This window comes from Colias philodice, chromosome 6 (assembly GCF_061535455.1).
Source record: "Colias philodice isolate Cphi_HAF_F1 chromosome 6, ilColPhil1 Martin Lab GWU primary, whole genome shotgun sequence".
Taxonomy (NCBI): Eukaryota; Metazoa; Arthropoda; class Insecta; order Lepidoptera; family Pieridae; genus Colias; species Colias philodice.
Window position 1 is genome coordinate 8771929 of NC_143091.1, and position 18402 is coordinate 8790330.

General features: G+C 30.8%; 1 protein-coding gene and 2 long non-coding RNA genes across 3 annotated transcripts; 2 read left to right on the forward strand and 1 right to left on the reverse strand.

Moving 5' to 3' along the window:
* Positions 1–394: 394 nt before the first annotated feature.
* LOC149487908 (dynein regulatory complex subunit 5-like) lies at positions 395–3980 on the reverse strand. The gene is made up of 6 exons (XM_089695908.1): positions 3696–3980; positions 3437–3604; positions 2802–3360; positions 2463–2590; positions 1216–1357; positions 395–642 (listed from the first exon to the last, which is right to left on the reverse strand). The coding sequence occupies exons 1-6, from the start codon at positions 3978–3980 to the stop codon at positions 446–448; spliced, it is 1479 nt and encodes a 492-aa protein (XP_089552034.1). The 3' UTR covers positions 395–445.
* A 554-nt stretch (positions 3981–4534) lies between these two features.
* On the forward strand, positions 4535–11336 carry LOC149487909 (uncharacterized). Its single transcript, XR_016315770.1, has 3 exons — positions 4535–4853; positions 5462–5522; positions 10983–11336. It is a non-coding gene; the product is annotated as an uncharacterized LOC149487909 (long non-coding RNA).
* Positions 11337–11573: 237 nt separating this feature from the next.
* Positions 11574–13025, forward strand: LOC149487910 (uncharacterized). Its single transcript, XR_016315704.1, has 3 exons — positions 11574–12043; positions 12170–12231; positions 12306–13025. It is a non-coding gene; the product is annotated as an uncharacterized LOC149487910 (long non-coding RNA).
* The last annotated feature ends 5377 nt before the right edge of the window (positions 13026–18402 follow it).

Here is an 18402-nt window from a genome sequence, read left to right on the forward strand (position 1 = left end):
CAGTATTATTACATATAAATTACTTCATGAACATACTGTTAATTTTATTATTTCTGACATCATTTAAAGATAAAAAAATGTCTCGTACCTGCTTCATAGCAGGTACGAGTAGATAATGCGGTTTTTATTATAGGTATATGTATATATTTTAGAAATTCTTATTTAGAATGGGATAAATAACGTTAAAATATTTAAATAATCACGTGTAACGATATCATTTCGTTAAATTGTATTTCCTTATACGTATGTAAACAAGATCGTGACAATAATATTTACTTGAATATTTTTATTGATGAAAGGTAACAAATAATTCCATAAAATATGAATTTAATTAACATTTTTTTTCATATAATTAAAAATGTTTACAAAATAGATACAACAACACATTTAGGAAAATTATCGTAGTTCAAGTAAACGTTACAATATAAAAATAGATATGTATACATTATATTTCCGGGACTCTCTCTGGATATCGTCCAGGGATATAATCTGGGTTATTAGGATTGTATTCCCAAATGAGATATTCAGGCTCGTTGAGATACAACGGTGGTATTTCGTCGCTGGCCTCGGTTTCTTGACCAATCAAATTTTTGTTACGCTCAAGCAGTTCGTTTACCTTTTTCTGTGTCTCTTCTGAGATGTCTAAAAACAAAAAAAAAACATTTTATAATAGGTTTATATTGCATAAAGTAAATTTCATTTTATATAATCCGTTTCGTATCATTCTGTCCTATTTGTTCAACACTACGTTACGTGTTAGATATTTCTCTATAATTACAACATATTTTTTGAGAAAATTCATTCCTTTTCTCTGAATTATTTTAAATTTCGTTTTAATATCAACTATTCTTCCAGATCAGTTTTCTAACGGAAAGCGTTGCATAGTATTGCACCCGCTTTACGATCATTATCCGTTTTATTGTTTCAAATGCGTAATGTAGAGGCAAAAGAAAGCGTCAGATAATGAACTCTACTATAGAGTTGCAAAGCTTTTTGCATAAAAATTCCAGTCACCCTTGATTGGATTTTGAAAACCCAAAACGTGACGGTAAACAAAACAGTTAAATATTAAAACGATATCGATAAATAAATATGACATCTTTTTTATTTTATTTTGTTGAAACAACTTCCTAGTATAACGTTGATATCATGTTGTTTATATCAGAATATACAATTACGCGCAAACAATATTTTGTTACACAATTGAGTACTTACGAGTCCTTCGCAAATCGACTCTTAGCACCTTCCTATTTTGCTCAAGAGCGCGTATCAGCGTTGCCTCAGCTTCACCAGACAGATTGTTCGCAGCCATATCTAATCGTGTTAGACCACGATTTAGGCTTAGCAGACCAGCCATCTAGATAACAAATACAATAGAATATACTGTTTTATCTACGCTAATCTTAATTTTTATCTACTGCCATAACATTTAAATAATTGACATACATATTGTGACGCTATTGTCGAGTCGAGCAATAAATATCTCGAACATTATTTGTAAAGCTATTTTGAAAAGGACTTGAAATAAAAAAAATGTGTGCGTGTACTAGTTAGTGTACACTGTACACACGTAAGAAGTGAAACTTCTTTATGACCTTATTTAAAAAAAAATTACTATATGCAACTTTACAGAAATACGTCGAATCACGCGTGGTAGGGATAAAAAAAAAATGGCGCGTAACGGAAAAATGTCACGCGTAACGAAAAAATGTTACACTAAATATTTTTCCAACCCCGATACAGAAGTTTCACTTCAATTAGACGTCAAGCTACGTTGGAGATCACCCAATCCACAACTCAGATTGACGGCGCTTTCCACACTTGCTGTTGTTTTCAACAAATTACAAGTTCGGTTATTTGGGTCACTACTAAATGCGTCACATACATTGATTATCCTATAACTGTCGTTTTTTTTAATAAATAAACATAAATGAGTAATACATATATAGATACTAATGATACTTTAATCATTTATTTTTAACAAATTTTCCAGCAATTGCTTTTTCGTCAAGGACATTAAACGTTTATCGTAGATATTAATTTATTTGTATTTTATTGTATCAGCAAAAAATTTATGTAATTGTTCGAGAAACCAAAGATATATCGTTACGTGACTTTTATCACAAATTTGTTATAAAAACCACGAGATAATCAAGATAATTAATCATGTAGAGCATTCTAGAGTAGAATTTCCTGCAATTAAAATGTTCATATGATATCATGTAATAATGCAAGTATTTCGATAAATAAGCGTCATATGTGCTACATATTGGCAGTGCTTGCATAGTTCCCTGAACGTATATTGCTATAAACATATGACATGCTCTCAAAGTCTAGATTATGAATCCATTTGTGAATATTTTTTCATTAAACATTTACACAGAAACACCATTATACAAATGACTTCAATTATGACTAGCTAGCCTTCACCACTGCTTAATAAAACAGGAAAATATGGCGACCTTCTCAGCAGAGGCGCCGTGAAATCCACACGAATTGACGATTAGCGTTTGAGGTTTTTCCTTGCATCGAACGAATGCTGCGGCGAAGATCGTCGCACATTCCAGCGACATTGGATTTAAACTAAAGTCTGGAAAATATAGAAAGCATCATACCAGAATTAGTTACAGTTACGTAACATTAAAATCTATATAATATCATTTGGTGTCTATAATTTTAAAGGCCTTGAAAATTATAAACAGAAAGGCTCTATCGAGCCTCTTGGTCTGGTTAATTACTTATTAGGTACACATTTGACTTGCTCACATTTTTGTTTATCATAATGCGTTTTTTATCATTACCTAATAGTTCTATTGGAGCCGCAGGATTCATTTGTAGAGCATAAGCAATTCCCTGAACTCCGACTTCTTTGAACCTGTTGTTTGCGATTCTTACTCTTTTCACGTTCTTGTGCATATAAATGAACCCCCCCAGAGCTTTCATCCCATAATCTCCAATTTTACAATGATTGAAATCTAGTTCTTCTATGCTATCTTTCTTCACAAGATGTTGCAAAATAAGTTTAACTTTTGAACAATCTAAATTGCTGCGGTTGATTCTAAATATTTTAAGATGTTGTAAGTACTCCAAACCTCGACACATGGACTCACAGTCGCTTAAAGAGAACTCAAAATATCTTGTCAAGTAACCATCTTCTACATTATTGATTCCAAAAACTAAAGATATGTCTTGAAGGTTAAATAATTTCATAAGAACGGGTTCGAGAGGAATGTGATCGTACACTTTTGGAACGCTGAAAATACATGTATCTTCTATTGAGTTCTCTGAAGGTATTGGTGGATTCGGTTGTCTGACCATTTGTAATTGATTCAATCTTAATTCATAGATGTATGGGCTCACCTACAATATACACTTATTAAATTTCACATAGAAATACCTAGGTATACGATAAAACGAATTATTTTAAATAACTTGCCAAAGAAGCCAGTTCAACCGCATCTTCTTCGATAAATACATCTGGGTTTACATTTTCCAGGTAATCTTGTAAGCAAGCTGATAAAAATTTACCTTTCCAAAACGTGACACCTATTTCTTTGCGAGATGGAAATTTTGCAGAGAATGATCTTTTCCAATATTGCTCATCCTTAAAGTAATGTTTTTTTTTATTATTTCTATAGATATAAAAATGTTTAGGATATAATATATAGGTACACAAACTGTAAGCAATTAATTACCTTAATATGAATAACGCTATATTTCAAAGGTATAGTAGCAGGATAGAAGTCCATGAGAATATCGACATCCTTTTGTAATATTTTTTTGAGTGGGTTAATTCTATGGAAAATTCTGGATAGTTCTAGAGCAGCATAATATGTGAGAGGTGCTGGGCTAAAGTTGTCGTCCCATTCGAAATCTTCAGCTATAATTTTACGCCCAGCTTCACCTGCTGAAGCTTTCATAAAAGGTGCAGTTGTATAGGCTTCGCGCGCATTCAGCGATACTACATAAGGTATCTTCATAATTTATTTTTAAAGATGTTTTTCTAGTTATCAGTAACTGTTTCAAGAGTAGTTGTGGTTCTTGTGGTCTTTTATAGCGTTATGACATTATATAGGTAATTGTCATTTTACGACATGCGTACAATTAAAACTCATTTAATTGTATATCTATTATCTAATGAGATTTAATGTAAAACTCATACTGAAAAATAGTGGTTTCAAACAAACCACTATTTTTAATTGCAGCTTATTTTTTGGTAAACATAAATTCACACATACTTAAATTATTGAATCTTTCTTCAATATTTTTATTTACTTGTAAAACAGGAAAGTACCAGTTTAAGAAGTATGAATCAATTAAAATACAATTGAGAATTTTTAGTTTCGTATTTAATTCATGTTATTGATACAAATGCACCATGTTGTGTTACGGGTCATAATACAGATTACTAAATAGTTGATAGAGTCAATAGTTAGACTTGTTGATGGGGTACAAAGTCCAATGTTAGTAAACAGAAGTTCGTGCGTTTCCGCGCAACTTCGGGTGCCATCGTATCAAAACAAAGCTGGCTGACTCGCTTTGCCGCTCGTAGTTGTACTTTGTGGCAACTGTTTAGCATCAAGCGTGGACCGTCACAACATAACACAATTCTTTTATCAGATAGTAAGCTCGTGAATATTGCAATATTTAATTTAAATTTTAACAGAAAGTCTTTAGTGTGTAGTTTAAAGATAGCGTCATGGATTCCGCTAATAAAACTGACTCCAAAACCATTAATAAGGTTATAAATAATAATAACTACAATCCTTGGAATTTATTATTCAACTCAAGGCAGAGAACGGAGAGTGAGAACAGTGTCACGTCTAATTGTTCTAATACTTCAAGTGAATCGGGTAAGCGTTTTTTTATGTTCTATAAAATAAAATGATTAAAATATTTTTTTCTTTTAGAAAAATTAATTATTTTAAAGTGGTAGGTACCTATGTGAATGTAGGTAAAATGGAACATTATACATCATTATATTATAATATTTCACACATTTAATTTGTATAATAATTTCTATGGATTATGATGTTATAGGTGTAATTGTTATAATTTTATGTATTTTATTATACCTACATTACAGTGCATTTCTATGCACTTTCATTCAGAAAATACTTCATAAATTGCTTTATTGATGCCATGACTCGACAGTCGACACGCATTCTTCGATATGCGTGTCGCTTGTCACGCATATGCAGGTAGACGGAAAGAATTTTTACCTCATTTTTAACTTTAAAACTAGACACATAAAGTTCAATTTAACATTTTAACTTGGTCAATACAATGTGACAATGTGTTTATTCTTAAAATTATTTACAATCAAATTATAAATACCAAATCCTGAAATACGAGTATTTTAATCGAACGAACATATACAGCATTAAAATTGTGGTTCAGTCGTTTATTTTTTCATCGTTAATGTACATTTAATTGTAATAATAATGTTATTTTCGTTTAGGATCACATTTTGGTCCAGTTCAAAGGCAGACCAGTAAAAATGAAGAATATTTGTGGATGATGTGAGTATATTAGTATATATATTAAAAAGCAAAATATAGTACCTAACTAGTTAGTTAATAGTTAAAATAAAAAAAAGTTTCAATATATTTTAATGAATCAATTTGAAATGAAAAAACGTTTATGAATGAAAAATTTCATTCATTCATTTTTTTATTTCACATGGTTTGTCTATCGTTGATAGGAATAGACAAAATTATTTTTTTATCACAATACTCGCTGCATTTAAACAGTTCATTGATAACACATTTTTATGGCCATAGTTGTGTACGTAATATTGCCATGTAAAATGTTTAATCAATGGGTCATTAACAGGAATGTTGCTTGTTCAAAATATATACCTACCTAGGTAATATCATGCTTATAAAATGTCAAGGCGAGTAGATCTACTATATGCATGAAATACGATAACACTCTACCTTTCTAAATTATTATAATTCGTACATAGTCATGTTCTTAGTTCTTGTTTTCATGACGTTAGCATTGGTGATTTATAATTCTATATGAAACAATTAGCAAGACAAAAAGAGTTTTTATAGTACCTAATAGGATATTCTTTAAGTATTTTTTTTCTACTTAAAACTGACTGTTACTTAATTTTATCGCTTTTTTGTTATCGTTATCTAATGATTTTAAAAGATTAGGTAATCTGTTATCCTATAATCCTTGTAGGTATGTGCCTACATAATTTACAAGTCGGTAACGTACCTATTTGTACTGTAGTAAGGTTAGTAAAGCGGTCACTGAAATTCAATACGTCATTATATTATGTAAACAAAAGAAATAGGTATATATTTAGGTTATATTTGGACTCATTATTACAAGTATACTTTACATTCCGGTATTAAAATAAATAAAAAAGAAGTAGAGAGTAGAGACCTTTGCATAAATTAGATTTTTTTTGTATTACATGTACATATAAATGTAAGTTATTAAATTTATTATCTTCACATTATCATTCAGCCTTGTAAATCCCTGAATAAATATTAAATAGTTAAATATATTAATTTTGTTTTATGAACTCTACATTGCTAGTCGATAGATGCTCTATATTTATGCACGAAATACGCAACGTAATCATACCAAAAAGTATTTCTAACAATTCTTATTCAATCTTTGGTCTAATAGTATTTGGTGTAGGTTATAAGGTATAATAAAAAATACGATTAAACTGAAATTATTACAGTGCAAAGAAAATATAGTCTTATGTAGATAAATAAATAAATTAGCTTATTTAAACTGCAATTAATGTGATTTTATACCAATTAATAAGTCAAATAAATCAGTAAAAATCAATTTAATTTTGAAAATTTTCCATCATAATAAAAAATTACCTACGTTTTAAATGCATTTGTCACTCGAATTGTTAATTTTTTTTTTTTTTTTATTAACAATAGCCAGGCATTTGACTGCATCCTACCTGATGGTAAGTAGTGATGCAGTCTATGAATGAGCATGCCTGCCTAGAAAGAGCCTATTCACTTTTACCCTGAACAGATCCGGATTATAGGTTTCTGGAAAGACAGATGCGGGCAAGGCGTTCCAGTCCCTCGCTGTTCGGTTTATAAAAGAGTTCTGAAACCGTTAATTAACATTGAAAAAGCCTACATAACGCACAAACGCTACACTTCAAATGTGGCTCAAGGGGCCGATTGCAAAAGTCGAGCTTAACAGCAATAATGGTGCTGCAAGAAGGTCAACCACTAGTGCAACGTCTGTTGCAGCGTGCGTCTCGCTCATATACACCTTCCAACAGCTGAGGGAGCGAGACAGACTCAACTGGTTGGCTCTCGGTGTTGCAACCTTATGTTGCGTGCGCGCCACGCTATGCTGATCCGCTTACCGCAGTACACATTTAGACCCTACTATAACTTAGTATTGTGATCAGTTGAAAGTGACAGTGATATTACGATTTGAGCACGTGTTCTGTGACCTCTGGATTTATAGGATTACCAGCGAACGTGTATGCATCGGTTAGCATTACTTTTTTGTTTATATACCAACAAAGGATCGTAAAATTGCACAATTGCGGCATAAGTGTAGCGACATTAAGAGTATATTAAACTATAATATTAAATGAATGTAAAATTTTAAATGTATATTGCTTTTCTTTAAATTTTTATTGAGCATTAAAAGTGAGTGAAATGTTTAGGTATCCACTATTTACATCACGATAAATATTTTAAGTTTTTATATCGAAATACATAAACAAAGACAATGTTAACATCGTGTAGGTATGTGAAGCGGAAAATAACGTCATGTGAATTAATTAACCGTATTTCGCATGTGTTGCTTTATACATGTAATATTAGATACCTATATATTTTTTTGCAAAAAAATACCATGTTTTCCTTTTAAAATAAATAGGTTTACTCAAAGTTATAGGTAACCATGATAATATGATAATAACTATTAGTGTATCCGAATATTCAGGAGGTTGTGTTGGTTGTAAAATTCGAAAACGATAAAGCACAAAGTTTTAAGAAAACACATCAAATATAGACTTAACAATGTGTAAATAATAAAGCTCAAATCAATCAAATTATTAAATACATATTGACAATTATCCCCATAAAGATTGCAATTTGCGATAGGTGCACGAAAATACAAAGCTGATTGATGAAAAAAGGCGAATTTAATGAAAAAACATACACATGAAGATTAAATTCATATATTTGTTTATCTCAGTGCTGCCTTCTCATATGCATATATGGCGAAATATTAATCTTCCAATGTCAAAAAACGTCACATATGTTTATTTGCTAATATTGTAAACATCGACTCTAAATAAATATGAAAACATGTAAAGGCTCTATGCTTGCTCTATCATCTTTGTAAGTTTAAGTGTAATCTCTATATGTATATCAATATTTTGATATTCACAGAACTTATTATCTTTTATCTACTGTAAGTATTAATGCGAAGGCACTTACATTATTTTACATAAAAACTTTCTTTGCTTAAAATAAAATACTTCTGCTATACTTACCATTCGTGGCCTGCGACATCGTCGGCGTAGTTCTAGATTGCGTAGTCTTATATTCAAATGTAAAACTTCGTCTACAAAGTTTTATCTAAACCTTTTAAGTATTTTAAAGCTCGCAATATTTAACTTCTATTACATTCATAGGATTACTATATGCAGTTATAAATAGATAATAATTGAAGTAGTGGCATAGATATCGTCATGCATTGTTCGATTGTAGGATATAGTTTTTATGCCAAATACCAGGAATAGATTTCACTATTTGGCTGCAATCCATACATCACTTTTGAAATGCAATAATGTCGATAGAGTTCGTTTGTGAGTTTCGTTCGTTCGTAGTGTAGGTACCTACTTAAAGTTGCTTTGAATTTTCCCATAACTTTTTCGTTCAAAAGTTCTATTTCGCTTTGAGCCCTTGCTAGCGTTTAGCTACTATTATATTGTATTCTGTGCTTTAATATTGAAAACGCAGACTTCCTATTTGACATTACAATTTTCAAAACAATCATTTATTGATCACCATAATAATAAAATTAAATGATAAGTGTATTACCGTAATTAGAAATTTTGTATCTACAGTCAAAGCCAACGTTATTTATATTTGGATACATAATATTATGATTGAGTATTTAGCAGAAGGTACAAATTATACATAGATATACCTATTTCAAAAATAGTTAATAGTATTTTCTTAAAATAAATGAAAGTTAATATGTGCTTTAACGTGTAAATGAAGGTATTTAAATATTTGTTAACAAGTTACATACTTATGTATTTCAGAAATATAAATAGGTACTATGTATAAATATCAAACAATGTTTGCCTTTGAAGAGCTGTTGAAGCTGTTAACTGACCATTGAACTATTAGATAAGTGTTAGACATATTATATAATAACTAAGAAAATGATTAGTGATAACAGTGTCAAGTAACTGATAACGTCGAGTATCGAAACGAACTGTGCCAGTTTTGTTTATAAAACAATGTTATCGTGAACTCAGCCTGCAAATCATTGAGATAATATTATATAGGTTTTATAATATTATTTTAGGGTAATTATATCGAGAACATCGATAAATACAATTAAATTATCATCCAGGGGTCAATGAGCTTTTCTTTCAATATTTTCTTTTAAGAGCAAAATAATAAACTTCGTATCTGTCTCGAAGTTTACAAGAGAAGTTACTAAATGTTATTTCCTAAACATTATACATTTACAAATAAGAAGCTTGTTATATTAGTCACGACACGAGCGATTTCATCTCATTTCTTAATCGGTACAATAAGATCGATTCACGATTTATCTTTGTCTTATGCTGTAGGTATAATACAGTATTCTATGTATTTAAAAATATAATGAATATATAGCTAAATGGTTCTACGAAATGTCTTGTCCTACTGTAAGCGACTTATTGTTTACCGATTCTTGGGCCGTACCTAATTAAATATCGGTCATAACTACTGCTTAGTGAAAGCGTAGCGAACTATATAGGACGAGCTTTTTAGAGAATTTGCATAATATATGTAGTAGGTACTTTTATGTATATATAACTGTTTTTAAGACGGTGTAAGATAATATCAATACATAATATCGATAATATTTAACTACTTATAAATTGTTATTTAATTATTGAATGTCATATTTGAGTGTCCTTTGAAAATTAATAATAAATATTAAATCAGTGCCGTCTTTAGGATCAACGAGGCTATGGGCCAAGGTACTGGCTGGGGCCTATGTAAGGGATGGAAAATCCTTAAATTTTAACTTTATCATTTTTCAGTTTACAATAACGCAATAGGCTAAATCGTAACCCCGTCTCTTAACACCCCACATATGAGAGTTCAATAAATGTGTGATAAACAAGTGTGTGATTTGATATTTTTCTTATTATGTTATAAAATTTGTTGTTGTATATCGAAAATTTTCAGAATTGTGGGGCCCCTGCCTACCTCGGGGCCTCGGGCCAGGGCCCTGCGGGCCCTGCCTTAAAGACGGCACTGTATTAAATCCATGTAAAACATAATTTAAATACTTTATCATGCATAAAAATAGATTGAATAATATTAACTTCAATTAAATTCATCTCGTTGGAACTTTTATATTTGAGTTGGAAATTGACAAGTAATAGATTGCGGTTAATGTGAAGTTATGCTGGTGGCAATGCTATTAATATTCTGAGAACTGTTAAATGAAGAGTATTTGTGTTACGAGTTCTGAAAACGATGTTTCAGACTATTTCAAATGCATACAAACACATTTATCATAGTGGCAAATATGTAATTTATATTCTTTTAATTAAGGAAAACAAAGTAAAATATATTTCTAAAATAAAGAAAACGTAATTCTTTAAAGAAATCTTAAAATCTTAAATTGAATTGCTTCGCGCAAGAATGAAAGCTGAACATTCTTCATTGACAATAAATACGTTTTAAATGTGCTTCTTTGTTCACAAATAAATAATCGATTGTCTTTTACAGATGGCGTTCATAGTTGCACGCGGATCGGATGCTGCAAATAGTTCGTTTATAAAAAGTTCTAGATTTTACTACGCTATAGTTTAAAATGAACTTTGTGAGGACACATCGATAATAATGGAACAAATAGCGTTTCTGCCGACGTGGTTCTTGATGGCGTGGCTCGGATCATTCATACTTTTCAGCCCCTTCGCGGTATTTTTAGTGTTCTGCCTCCCGCAACTCCCCCTTCTAGTCGTAAGGAGGTTATGTTATATACCTTTTGAATACATTTGAGATGTTATGATGTAGAAAGTTTGTAAATAGCCTGTAAATAGCCATAAGTTATGAGTAAATATATGATTTGTGATAATTGTATTCCTTGTTTATCTCCTTATAACTTTTAACTTTTAACTCCTATAGAATATCGTAAGAAGCTTTAAAAACAGATGCTATTGTAAACACTTTCACTATTCGTAGTTTAAAACCATATATTAGAAGATCGATTTAAGGTGATGAATTAATTTTTCTAACATTTACGGCCCTTTTTAAACCTTCGTAATTTTTATATTATTAAAGTTATCGCGATGAAAATTCTTGACAAGAAAGTTCAACAGTAACACAATACGTCTACCGTTTTAGAAACATGATTCCATGATATTTTCTCGATAGAAAAAAAATACAAAGTTCTCATTGTTATTTTTTTATAATCTCTGGCATCTTCAAAATAACAAACGTAAAGTTACGACTTTTTGGATATTAACTATAAAATATACAACCTATACGTCTACCGATTTAGAATTTTGAAATATGCGATGGTTTTGAAATAAACAAGAAATACTTGAAATTAGCGCGCGACCAGCCAATATAGCGAGAGCCGCCCTGTACCTTCCTACCCCGATCGCTGCACGAGTCATTCCCGCTACGGCCGTCACACGGGGAACTTGTGTCGCTCGCGCAATCGTAAAAAAGGGTGACAACACGATAAGACAAAATGAGACAAATGGGGACAATAAAGAAAATAAGAACAAGAAACATAAAGGTTGGAGGAAAAAGAATGCTTACAATTGGAACAAATTAATGAAGTAAGTTGGTTTTATTTTAAATTTGATGATAATTGTATTATAGACGATGTTTGATATGTACCCCTGTTTTAAGTACATAACGAATGTGTAAGATTTTTTCATTTATAGCATAGATAATCTTTTCAGAAATCCGGAATCCAGAAGGAAAATAAACCCACTGATTGTTCACAATGTGAACCCACTCCTTCGTAAGTACCTTTATTCAGTCAAAAATGTATGTTATCAACGTTCTACTGGTTTTATCGCATGATTCCATTTTTAGCAAAAAGCAACAAAGTGCAAAGAAATAAAAAATCATGGTGAACTTAGTGGAAGTATGGTGGACATAATATGGAACAGGAGCTCATTGGAGTAGTATTATATTTAAAAAAAATACGAAAAAGTTTCAAGAATTACATTTCTTAGTAGGTGGTAGATAAGTATGTTGTATAAAGAATTTGATGTTGATATTTATTTCATTTATACTTACTACACCTGTGCGGGAAATTGCTTAGTACTAAAACAGGTTTATATTCATATTTACATAGTAATGTGAGTTTTCATTTCGAAAAATAATATGTATTAGCTAATATTATGTATTTTTGTTGTAAACTTAATTTAATGTTTATAATACATTATTATTGGTATAAATAAGCCAGTGTTCGTCTCACATTGCTGTACCTGCCTACCTACCCTACCAGAGCCTAACTTTGTTCTGGCTATTTTATTTTGATTATTTGTAATGAATAATTACAATTATAATAGAGTGCAAAAAATAAATACATGCGTCAATATATTTTGTGTTTTTTTTAAACAATTTTTTTATTTAAAAAAATATCATTCCGACCGCGGCTTTGCCCGCGTGGAATTAGGTTATATCGTGAATCCTGTTTTATCCCACAGAAGTGTTCAGTTCGGATAAAAAGTATCCTATGTGTAAATCCAGGCAATTAGCTATATTTTATCAAAATTAGTAATGTAGTCTTGACGTGATTAAGTAACAACTAAGTAACAAAAAAATATACAAATTAACATCCAAAGTTTCGCATCAGTTTTACTGTATTAGCGATATCTTCCACTCTTGACTTTGACTGAGAAGAATTAGGGTTTATAACTTCTTTCAGAAATAGTACCTTTCATTTCTGGGCATGATGTAATATCTACGTCAGCATCAAATTCTATCTAAATCAATTCAGTAGTCCGCGTTATTGAGTGTCTAAGTAGTTGTTGGAAAGAAGATTATTTGTTTATAAGCAAGAAAATAAAACCAATAAATCAACAATAATTGAATAAATGTATAACAATATTATAACCGTATGACGACTCCATACATGCTTGTCCCGAGTCGGACAGCGGCAGCGCGGCGAGTTTGCAAGAATGACTTAACGCACACCCGCGTTCGCGATAGCGAGCTATTAGACTCCGCCCGCCAAGCAGTGGATTTTTTTTTGTGTATCGTCTTAACGAAAGTCATTTGGCAATGATCTTTACTTTAATTTAATTGGCTTTAATTCGATATGTCTGACTAATAATAACTTGTCATTGTGAACAAGATTATAATACAATTTGAATTGTATAGTTTGAATATCTAAATATATACATTATACGTGTAGGTGCAGTTAGGATCTTATTTTTTAGCATATTCAGATTTAACTTCATTTGTGTTGGAGTGAGGCAAATGCATTTTACTTTTTTACAGTACGGATTTCAAATACAAAAAAGTTGTTCACTTGACTTTTGTGCTAGGCTTCCCTGTGACTGAAAAGTTTTATATTATTTATGAGTCCGAAAAAAAAAACGATGGACATCAAGGTAGCAACGCTTCTAACTAATGTACCATGAAAAGCGATGTAGTTTTAATGATAAAATTAGCTATTAAATTTCGCAAACTTGGTCCTTCAGTAAGAGTAACTTTTACACATACCGTATTGACTTCAACTGTATAATGGCAAACCGAACTTCTAAAAGTTTATCCATCCACAGATGTTACCTAGTTTTCATATTTTCTCCATTCGAACTTGAGATTTTATTTTACACTCATTCAATATATCATGCGAGTAATAAAATAATGTTATCAAAACAAAAATGATGTTACCTTTTTCATACATAGGTAGATGATGAAGAAGAAGAAGACTTTTTGAAGTTATTAAAATGAGCTTATACACTGTTAACAACTTCATCAAATCCCAGACATCAGACGTACATTTTTATGTCATTTATGAGCCTTATATTGGAAAAGTTTTAAGGGTATAAAGGGCAGCGTTATGAAAATATAAGTATCAAGAGATATTTAGGAATTGGGTATTAACTGAATTATTACCCAATTCCTATATATAAATTCAAGTTTATGACCGCTATTTTAGCAATTTGAACTTGGTAGTAGGTAAGCAACATGTTCTAGAAGTAGAACATTTCAATTATCGATGACTAAAATAAATAGACAACAAACTCCGAATTGAACTATAAATTAGAAATGACGACAATCTTCAATTACATACTATTACAGCATCAATTTAAGTCTCGTGCCATTAAAGCTCAGAGTACAAACAGTTGCGTATGTGAATCAGATATATAATATGTATATAGCTTTAATGAATGGTTTGAACTGGCGTCAAAGTCTAGAATCTAGATGATTCTTCCAGCAGTATGGACGAACTATTTGTATAAGTAACTACTATACGAGTGTAGCAACTATTTTATACTATAACGACAGTATATAAAGTATTTTGGAACAAATGAAAAACTGTTGTAATTTACGTGGAATATCATCGTACAATTTTATTTTTTTTTTCTGTAAGAGAGATTATTATGAAACTTTCTTATCTGGTCGACAGTCATTTTAAAATTTTAAACACGTTACTACCTACATGTTAACGGGGTTGAGTGGATATGCAGCTGAAGTTATATTTTTTTCTCTGTAGTCTCCTAGTAGTCTCAGAGGCCAGTATTACTCCTGAATTCATATTTTAGTTTATTGTTTCTACTCTGGTTTGATGATCTTCGTTTGTCAATTTCTTAAGACTGGGTAGATACTAGATATAGGTACTTATGAGTTATGACCTTAATACAAATCTGTGAAGTTTTTGTATCATCTAGCAAATTCGATACAAGTATCAGATATACAATTTATTTACAAAGAAAATGAAGGTACGTATATGAGGATTGGCTTATGCCGTTCAAAGTGAATGCAAATATTTAAATACACGTGACAAATTAAGTAATTATTCAAAAATTATTTTCAGATTAATGATATAATACGGAAACTTTTAATATTATGCAATTAATTGAGTAAAAGGTACACGTGAAATACAACGTGAAAACAAAAATACTGAACCAGTTTATATCCAGCTTGATGCGAGGAATGTGGTCCTCAAAATGAAAAGTCAGCAAAACATTTTTGGTTTATTTATTAGGCATTTCGATTTCTATGTTTTTTATAGTTCAAGGTTGTAAAAGTCTTGCCAACTCAACTATCTTTGATGGGAGTGCAAGTCTCTAGATATCTTGGATAGAACAAAGCACACTTTGCCTATGTATAGGATGTAAGCAGACAATGACTCTCGTCTTGTCGCGAAATCGAGATCGATTAAGTGATATTTTAAATGAAAGATGTTTCGTGTTAGCCAGTTTTTAAAGTGGCATTTGTTAATTATAACTATTAAGTACGTGTCTTAGTCCTTAGAATGTTGCTGAATAAGATTGATAAACTAATTATTTACAATGAATGATTAGCAGATAATGTTTTTTGTTTCTTTAGTGTCCTGAACCTGCCTCAAAAGTATAAATGGCAATGTAGGACTGAATACAACGTAACATATTAGATTTGATCCACATTGCACTTTCACTTTGGACTCGTATTTGCAACCGCATCAATCACTGAATAACTTCATGCCGAATGTAGAAGCTTTTTTGCGTATAAGCCTTCCATTTTACAGAGAATATTATTTTCTTCTTTGAGAAGCAACTGAGGTACCTTCTATAAAATTGATAGAAACTGCTATAACAACACTTTTTTAAATTTTATTCAATAATTCATTTATCAAGGAAAGATTCAAGAAAACGTCTAGTTCAATGTTATGTATAATTTATTGAAATTTATGATTCCTAGATAAATTCATCATTGTTTTATTATTTTTACCTTGCAAATACCTAACTAAGAATACCGATAATTACATTGAACTTATTTAACGGCAATTAAACATTATAGAAGTATTTGATAACCTTTGTTTCTCTGCAATTAAATTTAAATCAAAATAAATGATTATCTAATATTAACATTATTTATATTAACTATAGGTCATTTGGATTGACCTACACGTGATAGTCACAGCTTGTTACATAAACTATATAGATAGATATATATGGATAGTTTAGTTCTAGATATGCATTTTTAACTTATCACGTTTAAGGAGAAGAGAGTCAACGAAATAGATACCTAGTGGACAAAAAACTTCCCTGAGTGTGTAGATTCTTAGTTCGATGAATGCAATAAATATAAGCTAGTTTATCCGGAATGCATTTGTAAGATTAAAATTTAAACCAATTGCTAATTTTTGATAATGAATAAATAACTTATGAGGAATAATTTTTGAGTTTGTTTGTTTGAACTTTGAAATATTGGGTAGATAATTATTATAACAACTTATATTTTTCTGTTTTTTTTTATGTCAATAATTTATTAAACATGAATGGTCTTACCACAAAACAATTTAAACACAGTCTAACTTTAAACCAGGAATCTGTCACTTATTAGTTGCCTATGTGAAATACGATAAAACCAGATTAAAGAGAACCGCGGGCTTAAAGTTAAACCCTGTCTAAAGTTTTTTGTGGTAAGACAGTAACAATCCCGAATCTAATATTCTTCATGAGAGTTCCATTATAAACGCATTTTTGTTAGATGATACCTTGATGATACTTAGACATAGATCGATGATACGTTGTTGATACTTGAAGTCTGTGCTTGGAATATATTTTTTAATAATTTACTAATTATAAATACAGTGCGTACTCTGCCATCTAGTGAATATAGCTGAAACGACTACATTTTGTAAAAGTAGTGTAAACAACCTTCTAAACGTTTAACATTAACTTAAACAATATCCGATAGATGTCGCTTTAATAAAATGTTAGTGCAATTAATTGAAGCTATCAAATATTCCCAATTAGGCACATAAATATATGTATGTAATATAGATGGACATTTAGATGTATGAAATTTACATATTAATAAATAAAAAATATTATGTTAATTTGGCGTCAAACGTATCTACTTCAGCCTGCGTCGATTCATTGGATAAACTGTGTCAAAATAAATACCTTTAGTAATATCGGCATTCCAGTTAATAGATCTACCGAAAGTTGAGTCAGAGGATTAAAAGATGCATAGGTATATATTTTTACATATATATTTCAAATCTATACTAATATTATAAAGCTGAAGAGTTTATTTGTTTGTTTTTTTGTTTGAACGCGCTAATCTTAGGAACTACTGGTCCGATTTGAAAAATTCTTTCGGTGTTAGATGGCCCATTTATCGAGGAAGGCTATAGGCTATACATCATCACGCTAAGACCAACAGGAGCGGAGCTATGCTGATAAAACCGCGGAGCACAGCTAGTAATAGATTTACGGAATGCAGGTTTTGGTGGTGTGTCACTGTCTCGACTGATCTATAATACAAAAGAAATAAAAAAAAAAATTATTCAATTTCCTTTATTTTGAATCAAATCAAACAAATATTATGTAATATGTTTTTGATATTAGCAATAGGTATTCGAGAAAGTTACATAATAAACCTAACCTGTAATTTTAATAACAGCTCCTTAAATAAAATAATGCTGGCACTATACTAAAAATATTAAAAAGTATTGGTACTTAAGAGTTACTTAGTTGAAAATGAACACTTATAGATATTGATGAATAATGAATGACAATGATGCAGATGATGTATGATGACCATTTAAGTGCATTTCTTTGTTGTGCTTGTTTGTTCAGAAATCAGAATATTACCTATAATTAATTCTGGCTGGTTCTGCTGACCATGGGATAGAAACAGAAACATAAAATATTTCTTATGTCACTCGGAAATCATGAAGCTCTCTTATTGTTAAATCTTCTTATATATAAAATTCTCGTGTCACAATGTTAGTCTGCATACTCCTCCGAAACGGGTGGACCGATTCTCATGAAATTTTCTGTGCATATCGGGTAAGTCTGAGAATCGGCCAACATCTATTTTTCATATGTACCACGGGCGAAGCCGGGGCGGACCGCTAGTAATTTATAAAATTGATGGATTTCATTAATAGTAATCACCAAAAAATCCCTTACGATATTAGTTTAGATATCTGGATGGAGGACTAGTCTGAATATAGATT

Excerpts from the sequence above, each read along its gene's own strand:
- LOC149487908 (XM_089695908.1), bottom strand. The coding sequence starts at position 3,980 with ATGAAGATACCTTATGTAGTATCGCTGAATGCGCGCGAAGCCTATACA. Across the intron at positions 3,605-3,695 it reads ATAGCGTTATTCATATTAAG|GATGAGCAATATTGGAAAAG; the intron begins GTAATTAATTGC and ends CATTACTTTAAG. Across the intron at positions 643-1,215 it reads AGTCGATTTGCGAAGGACTC|ACATCTCAGAAGAGACACAG; the intron begins GTAAGTACTCAA and ends TTTTGTTTTTAG.